Consider the following 20,312-nt stretch of genomic DNA (forward strand, 5'->3'; position numbering starts at 1 on the left):
CTTTTGTGGATTTTGAGCTGGTTTTTTTCTTTCTCCAGTATCCATCTGCAATTTAGGTGTGATCGTCACCTAAACGTAAGAGTGACAAGAGCAAGAAACCCTTTGATGGTTTAGGCAGTTTCTTTCTTTCCCAGTGGCAATTTTGCCTTGTGTGCTGCCATCTCCTGGCTGGTAGAGAGGCTAGTCCTGGGGTGGAAAAGAAAACATTGAAGAAGAGTATAAATACGGTAAATGTGACTCCCCTGCAGCCCCTATTTTGTATAATTTTCTTTGAAATATTTTTAAGAGAAGAAAAAGAAATGCTTAAAAACACAGTGCGTTCAGCTGAGACATTTTAGGTGATGGGAAAGCTACAGGAGATATTTGACCATCATCTCCCGATTCCTTTCATACAACCTGATTCCCTGCTATTCTCGTTCCGAAAGTCTCTCCTCCAGGAGTCCAACTCCGAAACCACAGCTGCAATTGGAAAAAAAAAAAAAAAGAACAAAAATTGCTATTTTTTTTTAAATACGGCAGGACTATTTCTGGGCTATTTCATGGAATCCTGTTAGGTTGAATTACTGCGAATTCATTTCACCCTTAAAAATGATCCCAGGGCATTTTAAGTGGTGGCAAAAGCAGAGATCCTTTGTATTGAAGCTTCAAAGTCTCTTATTTCTAAAGGGTTCATTTTGACATGTCCTTGGCACAAAGACTTTGATGGTCTTTTCTGTAAAGTCCTCAACAAGAGTTGGAGGAGGAAGTTCTGCTGGGACAGATCCGTGTGGTTGAAGGTTCTTTTGGTGCTGGGAACACCACAAATGACTTCGTTGTGGCTAACAACCATGGCTAACATGGCTCTTCTGGGATGGAGAGCCCAGATCAAGATGATGCAGGCTGAGTGATAAGGACCCATGGCTTGGTGCACACTGATTTTCATCATTGGTTGCTCAAGGAGAAAGAAGGTTGGACCTCGATGTAGAGCTGGAGCAAGAGAAACCCCTTTCTTTTTTTAGGAGTTGTTAAAATATTTCTCTAGTTGTAGCTGTAGGTTTTCACCTGCAGGCAGGTAGAACTAAAGATGCAACAGATGAAATATCTAATTTTGGTTAGGGGAAAAAACCCCAAATCAGCTGGCATCCCAAGATCTGTCTCATTTTAAACACTTTGTGCTTGGAATTGTTACAGACAGTGCAGCGATTCGCCTCTGGGGAAGGCCAAACAAAACTGCACAAAACCATGTCTCAGGGGGAGATCGGGAAGCTGGCGGCCACACAGAAGAGCCTGACTCCGGATGGGAGGTAGGAAACATGGCTGGAGATGGCAGATGAATCCCTCCCGTGTCCCTCTTGCTCTCCATCACCTTGCTGAACCACTCCGGCTCCTTTGGAGCTCCACCAACCAAAGCAAGCGCATGAGTTACTCGTCCCACCTTTCCTATGTGACCGTGGACATGCCCAATTAGAAGAGGCGTTCTGCTCATATTGTGATAAAGTTTTGATGAGCTAGGCCAGACATCCCATCCCAAACCACCCAACTGGATGTGTGAAACTTGAGTTTCTTGCCTTTCCTGAGGATGCGTAGCCTGGTTTCTCTGGGAGAAGTTGTGTGGATTTAACTCCTCCTCAAACACTATGAAGATCTGCGGGATTTGGGGTAGTTTTGGAAAGAAGGAAATTTTCCTAGTTAAGGTGGTTCCTCTTTTCACAACTTATTTCCAGGCCTCAACGAGCCAAGATGAGGTTCTGGGTAAAGGGAAAGCAGGGGGAGAAGAAGACCCCACGGGAGAAGCTTGCTACCCAGTCGGAGCTCCTAGAATTGTACGCGGAGCAAGAAGCCCCCAGCAGGGAGGTGATTTCTGGCTTGCAGCTTGGTGAAGGTAAGCGATGAGGTGGCATGGTGCCGGTCTTGTAAGTACCAGCGAAATTGCGTTCACTTTCACAGCAGAGGGAAAAGCTAGTGTAAATCTGGCTTTACGCTACAACTGAACGTAGCCCAATATATAGGGGCTTGGTAAAGGTGTAGAACTGAGGAAGGTTGGTTTATCTGTAAGGTGAGGGTATCTGTAAATTGGAGTTTCGTGTACGACGGTGTGGTCTAGCTGAGGCTGCTGCGGGAAAACAGGTTGGGAAGCTGCACAAATTGAATGCCCATGCTGGTTCGTGTCTCTTGAATTGATGGATGGCGTCAACCTGAAAGGGTGGCAAGTAGGTCAGACGGTGCGATCCAAAACGGATCTCAAGCAATTCCATGTCACTAATCCTCCCGGCAGCTATCTGGACACAGACAGGTGTTTCCCCTCTTGACAGAGGAAATAACGAAGGGAGAAATAACATTTAATCTTCCTGCAAGTACCACGCACTGCTTTTCTCCTCTGCAGCTTTATTTCAATGCCCGTCTCCTTATTTTAGTGGCAGAACTATTTTTCATCTGCTCTTCAATCTCTTTCCCTCTTTTTAATTATCACCCGTAGAGTTGGGTCCTCACCACCTGACCCCTCCACGGAGTCCCGAGCTGTCCGGTATCTACCGACGGGAGTTTAAGGAGAACAAGGAGCCCTCTCCCAAAGTGAAACGCAAGCGCAGCGTCAAGATCAGCAACGTGGCTCTGGAGCCCGTGCAGTGGCAGAACGACTCGCTGCAGATCATAACCAGCGCTAGCGACTTGAAGAGCATGGATGAGTTTCTCCTGAAAAAGGTAACTCCTGCCCTCGCTGCTCCAGATAAATCATCTGAGAGCTCAAAAAGCAGACGGAGGCAACAAAGCCAAAATTATCCTGGAGGATATTAGTAGCGATACTAATAATTCATCTAAGGGCGCACAGCATGCATCAGGGCAGACTTGGGAGAAAAGGTGGGCATGCTGTGCATGCACCGTGCGGTCGTTCTGCACGGGCACAGCAGCTTCGGTGCTGCCATTGCTTTGAGTTGCTCCTGGTGGCATCAGAAATGGATGATCCAGGAGGGCAGGATTTGAAGGCTGTGGGGAATTCCACATGTTGCTAAGTCTGCATGCAGGAGAAACCGCCTTGTAATCTCTATTAACGTTGTCTGCCCATGGTGGAGCAGCTGCTGAGTGTTGCTTCATCTCACGTGGTGCTCTGCCACATCTCAAGTCACACGGGTGCATTAAAGCCCTTTGGTTTCCCAGATGAATGAACTGGATAATGAGGACAGCAAGAAGGACACGCTGGTGGATGTCGTGTTCAAGAAAGCACTGAAGGAATTTCGACAAAACATCTTCAGCTTTTACTCCTCGGCATTGGCAGTAAGTGACCGGATGACGGGTGAGAACATCCACCTCTAGGAGAAACGAGATGCTCTGGGTCCTCCTAGTGGTGGAGACGTTGCCGAGCCTTCTGGTCCTGGTCTGCTCATCCCAAAGGATGGATGTTTTTCCTTTGTATTCAGTCCCATGAGCTGTAAATTTGGACTAACTCTTCCTCATTAGCCAGCTCTCAATATACGTTCAGCGGAGATTTCTGATCTCCTCGTTAGAGCTTGCTCCCAGGCAAATGGGAGTTGACAGTAAGTCAATAAACTCCTATTTGCCACCCAAAGTGCCTGGAAACCTTTGTGTTACTATTGCAAGTAGTGGAGACATCTGAGCAACGCAGAGCTCTGCTCTTCTGCTACTTCTGCATCTGAGCAATGATTGCTATGGCTTGTGATCACAGTGATCAAAAAAAGCTATTTTATTGCCCAGATTGTACAAAAAGTTCCCTCTAAGACTTGAGCTGGCACTTAACGTCCTCCTGCTCTGCACACTGAGAAGCCACCCTGCCAAAGGTCACGAAACAGCTCTATTAGATGATTCTTTTTCCCTTCTTTTAATCATGCTTCGACTTTCCCTGAGTGGTTGAAAGCCGGTCAGGCTGAAATAGTTGTCTGGAGCAGAATAGGCAGTCTGGGCTGTATAAAACTCACTTTTCTTTTTGCTTCTGTTTCCTTAAAAGATGGATGATGGAAAAAGCATCCGCTATAAGGACCTCTACGCCTTATTCGAGCAGATTCTGGAGAAGACCATGAGGCTTGAGCAGAGGGACTGGAGTGAGTCTCCAGTTAAAGTCTGGGTCAATACCTTCAAAGTCTTCCTGGATGAATATATGTTAGAGTACAAACCCCTGGACTACACCGCGGTGAAGGTAGTCAGCATTTTTCTTAAGCCCCTTGAAGATTTGGGAACTTTCTGCGGGGTTGTGCTCTCTGTAGGCACATGGGAACCTCTGCTGTCTTCTCCTCTGCTTTAAGCTGAGGTGGACAACATAAGTTGGCACACAAGGCACAATTTCTTGGTTGTGTTTCAGTGGGCTCAGCAAATCCCACTTCACATCTGGGCTGAGCTGGGCCTTAGCCAATGCCAACGTGTAGATGTCTTCTCCATGGCAAAGTTGCAGCCATCTGTGGATGGTTGGAAAGGCAGCTCCTGGTGCTTCCTTTTTAGTTTTGGGTTTGGTTTTTTTTCAGTCTTTGAGGAAAAGTGAAAGAGATAGATGCTTTCCTCATCTCTTGACCTCTTCCCAGGTGACCACACACTTGACCATGGGTTTGGTTGCAGGAGAAGGGGACACGGGAGGTGGCTGTCCTTAGGGTCTAGCTACAGTTTTCAAAGCAGTCAAAGCTTGTAGCATGCCTTTCACAAACCTGAGCTTCTCGCTTTCTGCTCGTTATTGTCTGCGAGGACAACCACAGGGTCTCAGGCTGGGCTTGGGAGATGCTGTTTATTGAATCAATAATCCATCTTCTGGCTCTTCAGCTCCAAGTCCTCCCCAGGCTCCTCTCCAGGCAAGTTTTCTTCTGAGCAGGCTGAGGATTAGCTCCGACTGCAGTGCTGTGCCACCTCCTCCTTGGGTGTCTTGCATGAGATGGGAGAGCTTTAGGTCACTGATGCTGGACTTGGAGGCAGAGCAGCTAATCCCAACTCTGAGATGAAGATGGGGACAGTTTTCCAGAGGATTTCTGAAAACAGGGTGACCCATAGAAGAGTTTTTCTAAAGTGACTCTCCTGGGGCTGCTGGTGCACAGGAAGATGGGGCTGGAAAGCGCTGGGCAAAGTTAGATACGAACCCTCTGTACACTTTTCCTGCGGAAATTGCTCATAAATATGCAAAAATCTCTTTTTATTACTAGGTGCCAAAAACGGAACGAAAAAAGAGAAGAAAAAAGGAAGTGGATGTGGTGAGTTGAGCACTCTGTGCATTAAAAAATTAATGTTCTTGCGGCCAGAATGACGAGTGATAAGAGATCTGCTCATGACGCGTCCTGTGCTGAGATCTGAATATCACACCGTAACGAACGCGCAGCCGTCAAAGGGCGTGCTGGAAAGATGGATGAGGTGGATTTGGTTTGCTTGATCAAGGGTCGCTGTAGGTTGTCCTCTGAAAACGTGTCAGTCAAGACAGTACATGTAATGTCAGGAGTTATAGATGAACTGAGAGCGAAAACAGTGTTATTCTGGGTTTCTGTATAAACTTATAGAGCGTGTTTCACGTCTCTGATGTCAGAGATGTGGGAGGTTACATCTCCTTTTTTCCTAAAGGATATGACAGTACTAGGAAGGATGCAGATGCAGAGCAAAAAGGGGCCATGGATGCACAAAAGACCTTCTTAACATGGAGAGGTTGACCAGCCAACCTCAGTCAAATGCAAGTTATTAACCTGCTTACATGACAGTTTGGTTCCCATACTGGCTGGATGTCTGTTTGAGTTGCCTACAGGGTTAATGGGCTGAAAAGGAAACAAAAATAGCAAATAAAATCAAATAACAGCTAAAAGTTGGAGAGCAGACCGTGTTCATCTCCCCGTTTCACAGCAGACTAAGAGCCCATCTCCTTTTTCTGACCAACCTTTATCGTTGTAGGTGGAAGAGCACAACGGTCACATTTTTAAGGCGACCCAGTACAGCATCCCCACCTACTGTGAATATTGTTCCTCCTTGATCTGGATAATGGACAGGGCTTCTGTTTGTAAATGTAAGCACAGTCTCTCTGGTCTTTTTTCATCTGATTGTATCACAGTGATGAGTTTCTGGATTTTGAAAGGTGTTTGTTGCTGTTTCCCACAACCCCACCCTCAAATAATTTGGTTTTTTTCACATTAGAAGAGCTTTTGGGACAGATCTTAAGGGTTTCTGAAGTCAACTAGTAAGTCCATCCCAGCAGTCCTTCCAGTCCTCACGGTATGGTCATTTTGTGTGTGGGGGAGCTTTGTGTTACACATCTTATCCTATGAGGTCCTATGGTCATCCGATAAGGTCAAACCGTATTTACGTGTCACCGTAAGAAGGACGGTAGAGAGTTGGGTATGGCAAACGTGCCCAACGGCTTCAGCCCGTAGGATGCCTGCAGGTCTCATGACCATGGCAAATTCCTTTGACTTAGCCCATATGACCTCCAGGCACATGAATTTTTGGAGACATCAGGAAAATGGAGGAGGACCGATGGGAAAGGTTGATCCGTCACTTTGGTTTTTCCAACGTTTCTTTAGGTTTAGGTTGGAAGTATCGACCCTGGGGTATTTCAGGCTGATGTACAGCGTGGGAAGAATACAAATTAGTTGCTATTGCCAACCTCTTTGAGGGTACCCATGTCTGTTAGCTCAGAGTCAGTCATGGATTATCTTCTGAGTTGATCTATTGAGGTTTTTTAATGTTTCAGGGACTTAAATATGGGACCTTTAAAATTAAAGGCTTCATGGTTTTTTGTTTGTTGCAGTATGTAAATATGCTTGTCACAAGAAGTGCTGTCTTAAAACTACGACCAAGTGCTCCAAAAAGGTAAACGTCTCTCATTACTTTTCATTCATTAAATGCATTTCAGATGACAAGCACAGGCTTGTATAAAAAAAAAAAAATACTTGCAGGCACAGAACAGATATAATGCTGGCAATAACCCTCCTTTGAGCAGCAGCTTGGACCGGAGATCCCTGGAGGTCTCTCCAACCTGTACTTCAGTGTTTGCATGTATTTTGGGAGTAACGCAGCGATGCGTCACTATATATCTGCCCAGTCATGCTGCAGATGTTGCAGTGACGTTCCCTGCCTTGTAACCATGCTGAAGAATAGAAAGCTGCCTTGTTTCGTGGCTTTTAAAGACTTGGAAATGTGGGATTGTTCTTAAATGTGGGGTTATTCTTGGATATATGGGTTATTGTTAACCCCGCCGGTCGCTGCTCAGGCACGGACCCCAAACAGCGGCAGCCGAGCGAGGAAGAGTGGGTGGAGGATGCTCAAGCACTCACGGTACTCCTTAGAGGGGAATTAAATACTGTTTGTCAGGTTTAAGGACAGTGAATGAATGCAGCGGGTCACCCCGGCTAACAATGAATCATCAAGATTTGGTTGTGGGGTTGTTTGGTTTTGGTTTTTTTTTAAATAATTTATTTTGTGCTTTTTATGCCCAAAATAGAATAATGCAGCCAGGATAATAATGTGCGCAAAGCTTTATCAGCTCCCTGGGAGGCTTCTCAAGGAAGAACAGCCTCCATAATATACAGCCTCCGTAAAGCTGCATGATTACATTTTCTCCAAGAAATAATCTGAATATATACATTGAAGACATATATTTTAATATATTTGTATTTTGAATATATATAGTATTTTTTCTGCACTCTTTCCCTTTCTGGCAGTGTTTCTGCAGTAGCTGGGAATGCCTCCTATGAGTTTCTGTTCTAAAATCTGGGAAGTTCGATGCGATCTCGGATTATTTTTTTTTTCAGAGAAGCTCAGGGATGATTGGAGCCTTCTCATTTCTTGGGGTTTCTCTGCACAAGGAAATTTTTGCGCTGTACCCAAGGAAACGAGTTTACCGTGTCTCCATGGTAGCTTTCCACTTGGGTGGTTAGAGGTCCTTCTCTAGGAAGGCTCTGGCTTGTCTCTGCTTGGTGGGTCAATGTTTTTAGGGTTGTTTTCAGCAACCGGGAGCCACAAACCATCTATTATGCTTTGAGAAAGAGTTCTTTATTTTCTGGCCACAGTTGATTTTGTAACTGTTAGCTTTGTCCCAGACTGGATCTGTTTCTTCAGATCTATGGTGAACTTGAGCAAATGTCAAGCTCATCTCTCTTGACGGCCATAAAATTGCTTCCACCCATGCTTGGTCCTCATCTCAGAGCTACTCGACTTGAGCAGCACATGGGTTTTGTGGCATCGTGTTTATCATGGTTTTAGCAGAAGGCTGTTTGAACAGCAGATGATGAATTTCAACTGGTAGCTCAGACCAGATGTTCCTGGGGTGGATTTTTTTTTTCCTCTAGAGCATGAAACAGCACGGGCATCTTCCCCACATCATCTCATAAGGTTGATAAGATCGATGAAAGGATGACATGGAATGGGAAAAACAAAGATGCAGGAGTGGTTATAAGGCGAGCTGTGACCTATGTCACAGTCGCCACCGTCTTGCTGGTGGCTGGATTGCAGCATGTGCCTTCTCACGTTCCTTTTGCTGGGGCTGGGTATTTGTATCAAAATTTTATTAGGTCTTTCTGGGTCTTTTCCCACCCAGAATCTCCCATTCGGGAGGACTGTTCACAACTGAATTTGCCAAATATCAGATCTTCAGTGAGCCTTTGCAGCTAGCAAAAGGGTCTTTCCCGACAGATGGAGATGGGTTTTCTCATGCTCTTATTTTGGCATCACGTTTGTTCACAGATATTTTGTAGTCACCAACGCTGCGAATTAGGATCTAAGACTCAAATTTACTTGCTCTGCTTCCTGCATCCTCTTTGGGCCGTGAAGTTGCCCCTGGAGATGGTGCCAGAGGGAAGTGGAGGAGGACCATGCCCAACTGCATTGACTCCACTGGGCTGAGAGTGTAACTACAGTGGGGTGGTTAAAGAAAGAAAGTTGAGATTTTTTATGACTTTAGATGCACGTCCAGAGACCAGTTTAGCATTGCAAGACATACATTGCTGGCTGTCCCATCCTCCTTCCTTAGACTGACTTGCAGGTCACCTGGATCAGCTGAAGAAACGTGAATAGCAGTTGGATCCAAGCGTTCTGCCAGAATTCCTTCCTAAAAGGATTTGAAACCCTTTTTTTCCTTTTTCCTCTTCAGTATGACCCCGAGCTCTCGTCTCGGCAGTTCGGTGTGGAGCTCTCCCGGTTGACCAGCGAGGAGCGAGCGGTGCCGGTGCTGGTGGAGAAGCTCATCAACTACATCGAAATGCACGGGCTGTACACAGAGGGCATTTACAGAAAATCGGGGTCCACCAACAAGATCAAGGAGCTGCGGCAAGGACTCGATACAGGTGAAAAGATGGAGAGAAAAAAAAAAAAACCCACATGAGGAGAAAAATCTCTGTAAAAGCAAGGTTGGATGTAAGGAAGGTGGGATGTTTCATCGGGGTGAAACAAGGGAGCAGTCCTTCCTTCCGCGACTGCCGGCTGCACAAGCGATGCTTTCACGTCTCCAACCAAAGCTCGAGTCACCAACTCATGCTTTTTTGGGTGCAATACATGAAAAGAGTCATTCTAGTTGAGGGAAGACGCTGCCCTACTTACACGGTAGCAATTGATGCCAGCAAGAAAAGAAATCCTGGTCCCACCAAAGGTTACTTGCCCTGGAAAATGCATTTCTCTCTAATTTTAATGCGTGGAGCTGAAATCGGGTGCTGGATTTCTTGCCATTAAACGCAGTGTGATTTTGGGGTGGCACATGAACATTTTCTATCCTAGAGGAGTAGCTTATCACAGAACGGTTTGGGTCGGAAGGGACCTTTCAAGGTCATCTAGTCCAACCCCCCTGGCTTCACTAATGGCTTCATATTGATTGTTGCCTCTTGTTTATTTTCTTTTTTCCTCAATCTGCCGAACCCAGACATCGATAACGTGAATTTAGACGACTACAACATCCACGTCATCGCCAGCGTGTTCAAGCAGTGGCTCCGAGATCTGCCCAACCCTCTCATGACCTTCGAGCTCTACGAGGAGTTTCTGCGGGCGATGGGTAAGGAACCTCCTTCACTATCCTGTCCCCTTGGCAGAGAGAAACAGTGGCCGCTTTTAGTGCCAAACTTTTTATTTACTCTTTGGGCCCAAACCAGCTGGTTTTGCCAAATTATATTTACCTGGTTTCAAAGTCTGATTTTTTGGCTATTCCTGGTTTTTTTTACACAAAACCACGGGCAGTTGTCTTGCCTTTGGTGGCATGCGTTTGCATCGTGATTCAGCAGATTTCAGCCCAAACCATTAGCCAGAAGATCCATCTTTTTAAGTAGTAAGAGTAAGTAAGCGTTAAGAAGGAATCATGTTAAACAGGAAGGAGAAGAAGGAGCTGCCCCTAAATGCTGGTGCTTTCTCTGCAGGCCTCCAGGAGAGGAAGGAGACAGTGCGGGGAGTGTATTCAGTCATTGACCAGCTCTCCCGCACTCATCTCAGCACCTTGGAGCGTCTCATCTTCCACCTGGTGAGGTACGTTGGGCCAGGGCAGCTTTGGGCAATGGGCAAGGGGAGGATGATTGGACATCCTTCATACAGAAAGAGCCGAGACTGAAAGCAGGTGGGCAAGGGAAGGAGAAGAGCTTTCAGGTCCATCATGTCTCCCAGGAGGTGGCCCCAGAACTGTTTCTCTAAATGGTGCTTATATTGACGAGCGACCTCTGCAGCGCTCTGATTGTTCGTGGTACCTGCGGGTCCCTGGTGCCTCTTGCCACTGCAGGAATGGGTTGTTTGGGTGGAAGACACTGGTTGTTTGCCTGCCTTGGGAACACCTGAGATGTCTTCAGCTTTGGCTTTCTCCATTGAGCAGAGCAAAGATGAGGGCAGAGCTTGCTAGCAGAGCAAGATAGTGCTGTAGAAGTGTCATCTCTGTTTATCCATGGCCCTATGGAAAGGGTGTGAAGTGGAGATGCCTTCACCTCTGACTTCTCTCTTAATCCCTATTTTTGTCAGGATTGCTCTCCAAGAAGAGACCAATCGAATGTCAGCTAATGCTTTGGCCATCGTCTTTGCTCCCTGTATCCTCCGCTGTCCCGATACGACGGACCCACTGCAGAGCGTCCAGGACATCAGTAAAACAACCACGTAAGAACGTGGTGCTGGATGATCCAGCTCCATAACCATAACCATGTCACCGCTCACGTCTTGATAACCCTTAGTACGGTCGAGTGGCTCGAGAATAGGCAGCTTTAGCCTGGAAACTGTAAACACGTATTAAATGTATCTTCCTGAAGATATTTCCTATTCTCTCAATCCCCAAGAGGTTGTTGAACGGGGCTTTTTAAGCGATGAAAGATCCACAAGAGCAGATCAACTTGCGCTCCTGCCCGGCACATTTCAGCAGGAAAAGGCGGAGCTTGCGCTGAGTTGGTTTTATAGTTAATCCCATTTATGGCAAGCAGATCTTTATTCTTACTCAATTTTGTCTTTTTTACTTGAGGAGGTGAGCTTGTTTGGTCTGCAGCAATATTAATATTGCGTACTTAGATTTCTTTAAGGTATTTGACATAATTGCAAATGTTTTACGGAGAAAAAGTGAAGCACTTGCCCAAATTCAGTCTGGCTCAGATTAAATAGATTTAAAAACAGATAATGGAGACAACAATAATAATGGAAACTATCCCGTGAAGGGCTGGGCTTCTGAAAGAGGTGGTTTAAGTATTAAAACTGTTGAAGACCAGAATGTGCTTGGAGACCCAGCTGGTAGGAGCGCTCGTCCTTCAGCAGGATTTCTTTGTAGCTTCTCCCTTAGACTTCAGCTATAGCGCATCCTCTAATTTTCTTACACGGAAAGGATTATTTTTTTCCCCAAAACCCACTCCTGACAGCATTAAACAGTCAGTTCAGCTAAACAAGCTCGCTGCAGCATTACTGCGTGCAAGCAAGTTGGAAGCAACCTGCCTTCCCCTCTTCCAAGGGGGGAAATTTCTCCAGTGGGACCCTTGGAGGTCTTTAATTTCTCTACTCCAAGTTCGTCGATCCATCCATAGCCCATTATCACTCTTTTTAGGGGAATTTCCACTACCAGCTGGTTTCCTGCTGGAGCTTTCTCCCTCCGTGCCTTTCCGGCAGGGCCAACTCATTTAAAATAATTTCCTCCTCCTGTTTTATCTTCTTTTGGGTTTTTTCTCCCTTTAGTTGCGTAGAATTAATCGTCATCGAGCAGATGAACAAGTACAAGGCTCGTCTCAAGGACATCAACAGCCTGGAGTTCGCGGAGAACAAAGCCAAGAGCCGCCTCTCCTTGATCCGCAGATCGATGGTGAGATGCCAAAGTCATCTCTGTTCCCTCCCGTCCTCTTCTTTGCCCCCTACCTGATCTTCTCCTGCTTATTCCAGCCTCCCAAACCCCTCGCGACTTCCCACACCATCTCCCCCAGGACAGGGACTCTCAGCCCGTGGTGGCTCCTCGCCTTTGCAGGGAGTCATATCAAAGCACGAGGAGATGGGAACGGTCCATGGAAACGTGGTCGCTCCAGCTCACATGCTCCTGATCGACGTTTCCACCTTCATTCGAGCTTGTTTGGTCCTGGGTTGAGTCAAGCCTTTCATTGACCGGCTGGACGTCACCCCATGGGAGACCTGGACCATGCTTTTTCGTGCTGAATCGCATTATCTGAACCCAAAATGGGGCGCGCTCTGCTCCCCCACCACCTTTTTGGGAGGCTCAAACTCATCTCATTGAGCTTCCATGCTTCCCGGGGGGCTGGCGGGCTGCGGACGCACGCTGTGCTTGGCTTGTTGGGCTGCGGGAGAGGGACGGACTCGGCGCAACGCACTTGTCCCAGGGCGTGGGCTAAGGACCCGAGCAGCCCCTCTGCTTGGACCTGCCTGCTGTGGTCCTCAGGGACACCTTGCTCCTGCTTTTTTTTGGGATGAAATCCAAGCAGGGGCTGCCCAAGCTCATGGGGCTGGTGCTGCAGAGCTGCCCTCCTAATCCCAGTTAAAAAACCCCCACCAAAAACCAAAACAAAAACCATAAAAATGAACAAAAACGGGTTTTTTGGAGGGGCAACGGCATGTGCACTCTAACCTTCTGCTTTCCTTTTCATCTCCTCTCTAATCCAGAAACCCGTACTAATTGCAGTTAGATTTATGAGCATAACCCGCAGTTCAATCCCGGTATGTATTAACTGCAGCGCGCCCTGCGCCAGCCGCCGCGTCCCTCCGTTGTGTGTGACCGCCGCTCATTCCAGCCCCGTCCCACCGGCCATTGTCCGTGACTTTGCCCATCCCGTCCCCGAGCGGGCGCTGCTCCTCAGGGCCACCGTTTCTCTCGCAGGTCCCCTGCGCGTCAGGAGTTCGGGACGGCCAACGCTTGGCCATCCCTGCACGCAGCTCCTCAAAAAAACACTTTCTACCCCTTTTCCCCTTCCTACTTTTTTTTTTTCTATTTTCTTTTCTTTTTCCATCCTGTGCTTCCCTATTTTTTGCTTTACTTCATCCCTTCCCACCCCAATTTCTGCTCGCTCAGGATGCGTTTCAGCATCTAGTTGCTTTTGTAACGCTGCCGTATGATGAGATGGTGGATAAAACCCCTGGCTCGGATGCCTCGGAGACCACGAGGCATCCAAAGGTCTCCTCCACCTTCCTGGAGGAAGAGCACCACCACCACCTTGAACTCAAGCTCAGGACACCCAGGTTTGAATTAGGAGGGGTCCAGCAACCCCTGTTACTCCCCAACTCCATCCCAGCTTGAGTTTGAGGTCGCAGAGACCGCGATGGGCGAGGAAAGTGCCTGCAGGTTTTTGGGGATGCTCGTGGGGCTGTTTCCCTTCCTACCAGGTTCAGCCCATGATGCTTCTCCCCATCCTTCAGCATCCATGAGGGTCAGGAGACAGAGAAGAGCAAAATTCGAGCTCTGCTCCCCTGATGCCGTTTTGCAAACAACGCCTTTTCGCAGGGGCTTAAGTCCACGAGCTGGTGGGATCTTTGGGATCTCCGGGGTTTTGGCTAATAGGATTCAGGTAGCTGTGCTTCAGCTCAGGAGCCCACGTGAGAAGGGGTCATCAGCAGAATGCCGGGGCACGGCAGCGGCTTTCCTGCTGAAGAAAGGTCTCTGAGATGTGAGGTTAAAAGATGAAAGGGGTAAAATGGAGCAAATCTCGCTTTTAAAGGAAAAAAAGGGAGGCTCCGTTACCCTGCAAACCTGCTCTGGGCACGTGGTTTAAGTAAAGCTGCGTTGCAACGAGCTCTTCAACTGCAGGGAGATGCAGGTTCATCCTGGGTGATGATTGTCAGGAGGAGGGCAGCAAGCCATGGGCACGACTCAGGCTGGTCAACATCTCCTAAGTCCTGGTGGGTTCAGGATCTTGAATTTAGAAGATGAGATGTGTCTGGTTATGATAACAGTTAAGATAAAAGCTTTTTAATGTCCTTGGTGTCTCTCATCCCCACAAATCCATCTTTTTCTTCTACTCCATGGGGCAGACCTGTAGGGCTGGTCCTCAAGAGATTAAAACAGCTGCATACGTAATATTTCTCCATGCATACTACCCCCGTTTGAGTCCTTTTTTGTTGTTGGTTTTAATATTAAAAAAAAAAAGATGGTTCTTCAGAGCTGCATTAAATCTCCCTGTTTAACCATGGGCACAAAACTTAACATTTATTGTCTTGTAATGGGTCATTGGAGGTGGTCTTGGTTTCTGCATCTCACGTGCAATGAGATCGGAGCACGGACAACGTGATTAGGTGTGATTTAGCGTTTGCCGAAGGGGTCAGTGAAGACCCTTGCGATGATCTGGAAATACCAAGAGTGGGCGAGGGAAGGATGCGAGACGTGATCTAATGGTGAAGTGGGAGCCGGGTGCCCTGAAATCAAAGCCCGGGTGATGCTCCCACCCAAAGCCAATGTGGCCACCAGGCAGGTCAAGCTTCCCATCGCACGGGCTGTGGGCTTTGCAGAAACCCATCCTGCCGCCAGCTGGGCTTGCTTTGAAGTCCAAGTTGCACTTGGTCCATCAGCCAGTAGATGGTCCATCAGCGCCATCCTCACTGCCTCCATCCTCACCACCTCCATCCTCACCCCCTCCAATGTGTTGAGTCCTTCTGGTACCTCTCCCAGCCTGGGGCGAGATTTTGGAGGGTCCTGGGTGCGACTGCCAGCGACGCAGTGAGGACCGATGGCCGGGGCCGTCTTCTTCGCTCCTTGGGAGAGCAGTGTGGTTGTCACCTGAGATGTCTGCAAAATCACCTTGGCTGGTGGTGGTGACACCGTTGTCTCTCTTCAGGGCAAAGGACGTGTGCGACGCGGCGCCTACCCCAGCCCAACGTCTCCCGTTGCCGTGCGCTTGCCCTCGGTGACGGACGTCCCCGAGGAGACCATGAGCAGCGAGGAAGCCATGGAGATGGAGGTGACGGAGCAGCAGCAAGTGGCCATGCAGCAGGAGGAGAAGGTGCTGACCGAGCAGATCGAGAGCCTGCAGAAGGAGAAGTGAGTCTGGCTGAGGGTTCAAGCCACATCCTATGGATGTTGCTTGACATCATATGGTTGATGTGGAGGTGATGTGGAGGGCTCCATCCCTCCATGATCTCTTGGCGTACGTGTGTCCCTTTCTTCTCCTCCCCACCTTTTGGGTCCCGTTGGGTCAATGGGTTGGTTTTGGCAGGGAGGAGCTGACGTACGAGATGCTGACACTGGAGCCCCGCGCCTCCGACGACGAAACCCTGGAGTCCGAAGCCTCCATTGGCACCGCCGACAGCTCCGAAAATTTGAACTTTGACTCCGAAGGAGCCGTCTCCGATCGCTCGGGTAAATCCAGGCGTTCTTGGGTTTCTCACAGAACAGTTTGGGTTGGAAGGGAACCTTCAAAGATCATCTAATCCAACCCTTCTGCAATGAGCAGGACATCTTCAACTAGACCAGGTTGCTCAGGTTTTTCGATAGCTCGAGGGGGGTTATTTGGTTTGTCCTGCCCGCAGAAAATTTAAAGCCCGTGATTTAAATGGGTGTAAAGAGGGGGGTTGAGGGTTAAAACACGTGGACCTGGGGAGGTGGGTGGTGGCACCCAGGGTTTGGCGGGGAGGCGCGCGCTCCTCCGGCACCGCCGCACCATCCTGAGCGACGCCGGGAACGTCGTCCTGCCTCCAGGGCGTGCGTGTCCCTGGGGTGCAGTGCCGGGTGATTTTGGGGCGTTAATCCTCCGGTGGTCCTTCCCCCCTTCCCCAGAGAGAAGCGTAGCACTTACCTCCCTGCGCCCCACCAAGGAGGGGCCGAGCCGGCTGCGAAGGCACCCCAGGATGCGGCCGGACCCGACGGACCCGACCGACGCCTCCATCTCCTCCTCTTCCTCCTCCCAATCGTCCACTTCCTGCTTGCCCCACCTGCCTCGGAAGCGCTTCCAGATGTACTCCAAATCGCCTTTCTACCGAGCGGGGGGGTCAGGCGAGCCCCCCGAAACCCGAGCGAGCCCCGAGGGCTACGCGGGACCTCTCCGTTATCCCGAGGACCGACCTCAGTTCACCACTCGCGGGACGTTCAATCCGGAGAAAGGCAAACAGAAACTGAAGAGCGTGAAAACATCCCCCCCGAAAACCAAAGAGCCCCCGGATGGGGAGACGGCGGGGGGACGCAAGAGAAACCCTGAGGCCGACTGCGCCGCCGCCCAACCCCTCGTCCTCCTGGGGAGCAACGAGTTCATGGTCTGAGACGTTCTGCCCCGGGGACGCCGCGTGCGCCGGAGCATCCTCCCCGACGGCTTCCTCGTTAACGCGCCGGGAGGATGAATTCTTCATTAAAAAAAAGGGCCGGCGGGGGACGGTTTTAACGGTGGCCTTAATGGGTTTTTTTTGGGGGGACTGGGGGGGTTGAGAGCTTCTTTGGGGGGTGGGGGTTGGACCGGGGATGGAGGGGCACCGGCCGGCGCCTGCGCCCTTCCCCTCGGAGCATCCGCCGTCTCGGAGCGTCACGCCGCCGAGTCCTCGTGCCGCCAAATCCTCGCGCTGCCAAATCCTCGCGCCGAATCGCCATCGGTAGGAGAAGACCGAGCCTAAAAATCCTGCGGGAGCATCCCAAGCCGGCGCCGGCTCCGCTCCAGCCAGCCAAGCCCTCCGCGCTTCTAACCACCTCATCCACGCCAACGCCGAGCGCATGGAAAAGCGTTAAAATCTGCCAAAAAAAAAAATCACCTTTTTTTTTTTAGAGTTGCTTGTTTTTGGGGGTTTTGTTTTTGTTTTTTTTAGTTTTTAATGTGACCTAACCACCTTTCCTCTTTTTTTTTTTTTTTTTTTTTTTTTTTTTGGAGACCATCAGTATTAAAAAATAATAATAATAATAATTAAGGACTACTTGAAGCTATATTTGTTTATATGCCGGTTACTGGAGTTTGTTGTAAATATATATATTTTTATTTTATTTTATTTTAAATATTTTTCCCCAGACAGGACTTTTTTTTTTTTTTTAATTTTTAAAAAAAATTATTTTTTTTTTGGCCGGGGAGGAGGGAATCGATGGGCTGAACCGTCCTGCCGCTGTCACCGCCGGTGTCATCGTACATCGCTTGCCGCTATTTTTTTTGAACAAGAAATCCCTGGAGGTGTAATTAGCATGATTTAAAAGCAGTACCCATGATAGGATAATTAACAATGCTAGCTAACGACTCGGCTCTTAATCCCTCCCGTGCCATCGTCATCGTCACCCTCGGTGGCACCTGGAGAAGCTCCGGGTACTGGAAAACCTCCGGAAAGGTGAAATTAGGAGCCCCGGGGTGCTAATTAGATTAATAAAGGCTGGATCCGTCCTTTCAGATGGGCTGGGCATCACAGATTGAGGCTCGTCCTTTCCCTAAACGCCACCAAAATGGGGGAAAATACCAAAAAAAGTTGAGTTTTCCTGGGTATTTTGTGTTTTCCTGGCCGTCCCAGCATCCTTGCGTTTAGCTGAGCCGCCCTTCGGTCCCCTCTCCCCCTGCCCAAAGTGCTATTTCTTCTGAGGGATGGTTTATTTATTGGGGATTTGATTTGATTTTGATTTGATTTGATTTTGATTTGATTTTTGATTTTATTTTTATTTTATTTTTCAATTTTTTAATTCTCATTTTTCATTTTAATTTTTAATTTCATTTGATTTTAATTTTTTTTTCAACGGGGGAAAGCGATAGATGCCGCAGGGAGAGCTGGGGCGCCGGAACAGCACCCGCCTCCACGCTGCATCCCGGGAGCAGCGCGTGACCAAGTCAATCATCCCCCATCCGTAGGAGGAAAAAAAAAAAAAAAAGGGATTTTTTTTTTTTTTTCCTTTTCCCCCATCCCCGGATGGGAAAACAGGGATTTCGGGAGCGCCCCGGGATGCGCTGGGAAGGCGGGTGGTGGCCACGAACATGAAAGCACCTGGGGACGCCCCCCAAAAAAAATCCCCCGGAGCTGGAAATAACAGGAGCCGCCTCAGCGCGCTGCGCCCAAACCAGCCGGTTTGGAGCCTCTTTGCCTAAAACCCCAGGAATTCCCCCCAAAAGTGGCCGGGAGGGCGGGAGGAAGGGCTCCGTCCTCATCCTCGGCTTTCCTGCCCCGGTGGCGCGAGAGCAGCGGGGACCACGGATCTGGCTTGGGCTGCGCCTCCGAATATATATATATGTATATTTCTTTTGATATATAGATCTATTTCTCTTCTATATATATGTATATATTATATATATAAAAAAAAGAATACATATATATAAGAATATATATTCTATAGAGAGAAATATATGAAAGAATATATATTCTATATATTCTATATATTCTATATATAAAGGAAAAAGTATGTAAAAGAGTATATGTAAAGAATATGTTTCTATATAATTTATGTTTCATATATATAAAGAACTATATAAAAAGGAAATACATATACTATATGATAAAGACTACATATACTATATATAAATATATAATATATAATAGTAAGTATATATACTGTATATAATAACTATAGTATATCTATTCTTTATATATAGTGTATATATTCTTTATATATTCTTTATATATATTATATATTTCTATATATAAACATATAAAAGAAAGATATGTTTATATATATTTCTTTATAACTAAGTGTATTTGCATATAAGAAATATATTCTTTACGTATAGTAAATATTTCTCATCTATCTTTTTATATATATTTCTTTACGTATATAAAAATATATTTGAAGAAATATATAGCCTTTATACGTGGAGAGAATATATATAGAAAATATATCTCTTTATATATATAAAAATATATATGAAGAAATATACATTCTCTATATAGAGAGAATATATAGAATATATAGAAAACTTCTTTATATATATTATATATTTACATATATATGTATAAAGAAAAAGTATATTAAAGAAATATCTCTACATATATATATATGTGTGTCTATAAAATCCCAACCCATCAGCGCTGGAACCCCCAAGAATTGGGGGGAAAAATGGGGTTTTTAGGGGCTCCGCACCCGCCTCCCCCCGGCAGCTCCTGCCCCCCCCCCGCCCCCGGCAAAGGGACGGATTTTTGGGGCAAAAAATTCGATTTTCCGGAGCGGCGTGAATGTACTTACTACTGGAAAGGAGAGGGGCTGCGTGCTGTTAATTATTATTATTATTTTTAATGGAAATTTTTTTTAAGTAATTTATAAGTCCGCTGCGTGTAAATTAAAAAGAAAGTCTGTATTGTAAGAGGATATATTATCCTGTGTCAGCCGCGCTAGAAATTGTTTAAAAAAAGGGAAAAAAAAAAAAAAAAGAGAGAAATAAAAGTGTAATTCTATACAGGCGAAGAATTTCTGGGGGGCGGGAGGGATGCTGCCGCTTGTCGAACCCCCGAATCGCTGTCGGGTTTTGGGGTTGGGGGTTTTTTGGGGGGTTTTTTGGGGGTTTTTTTCCTTTGCCATCAGCCCGCGGTGTGTATAAAGTGCAATTTGTGGCTTCTCCCTCGGACCCTCCCCGTGGCTGTACAAAGCGGCTCGGCGAAGCCCTGACCCCGCGCTAATTAAAGAGCTGTAACGAGGAGCGCCTGGCGCTGGGTGCTGTGTTTGATGCTGGGGGGGGACACGGATCCGGGCTCATGCTTCCGCTCGCTTCTCTTCCAACTCGTTCATTCGGAATATTCGGATTATTTTCCATTTAGTTCCTTTGAGATTATTTCTTTTCATCTTATTTCTCGTCAAATTATTTAATTCTGCTTATTCCTAATCAGATTACTCATATTCAGGTAATTTATTTTCAATTTATTTCTGTTCAGATTATTTCTATTCATCTTATTTCCATTCAGATGCTTTCTCTTCGATTTATTCAGATAGTTTATTTTCATTTTTTTTATATTTACATTATTTCTCTTAATCTTATTTGCATTCCCATTATTTAATTCAAATTATTTGTATTCAGATTATTTCTAGTCAGACTATTTAGCTTAGTTATATTCATAAATTTATTTTCAAT

The 20,312-nt window shown here is 47.0% G+C and overlaps 1 protein-coding gene across 5 annotated transcripts in view; it reads left to right on the forward strand.

The window, feature by feature from the left end:
- The window catches only part of MYO9A (myosin IXA), a 181,436-nt gene extending 164,758 nt beyond the window's left edge, over positions 1–16,678 (forward strand). For all 5 annotated transcript variants that reach the window (XM_075764813.1, XM_075764809.1, XM_075764810.1 and 2 more), the window contains 16 exons: positions 1,171–1,283; positions 1,704–1,861; positions 2,456–2,679; positions 3,133–3,249; positions 3,938–4,126; positions 5,112–5,159; positions 5,842–5,953; positions 6,695–6,756; positions 9,035–9,227; positions 9,797–9,925; positions 10,284–10,389; positions 10,870–11,001; positions 12,055–12,178; positions 15,147–15,349; positions 15,525–15,667; positions 16,085–16,678. In XM_075764813.1, coding sequence (XP_075620928.1) covers positions 1,171–1,283; positions 1,704–1,861; positions 2,456–2,679; positions 3,133–3,249; positions 3,938–4,126; positions 5,112–5,159; positions 5,842–5,953; positions 6,695–6,756; positions 9,035–9,227; positions 9,797–9,925; positions 10,284–10,389; positions 10,870–11,001; positions 12,055–12,178; positions 15,147–15,349; positions 15,525–15,667; positions 16,085–16,563 — 2,532 coding nt within the window. In that variant the 3' untranslated portion in view covers positions 16,564–16,678. The remainder of the gene's footprint in view (positions 1–1,170; positions 1,284–1,703; positions 1,862–2,455; positions 2,680–3,132; positions 3,250–3,937; positions 4,127–5,111; positions 5,160–5,841; positions 5,954–6,694; positions 6,757–9,034; positions 9,228–9,796; positions 9,926–10,283; positions 10,390–10,869; positions 11,002–12,054; positions 12,179–15,146; positions 15,350–15,524; positions 15,668–16,084) is intronic.
- The last annotated feature ends 3,634 nt before the right edge of the window (positions 16,679–20,312 follow it).

This window comes from Balearica regulorum, chromosome 12 (genome assembly GCF_011004875.1).
Source record: "Balearica regulorum gibbericeps isolate bBalReg1 chromosome 12, bBalReg1.pri, whole genome shotgun sequence".
In the NCBI taxonomy this organism is placed as follows: domain Eukaryota; kingdom Metazoa; phylum Chordata; class Aves; order Gruiformes; family Gruidae; genus Balearica; species Balearica regulorum.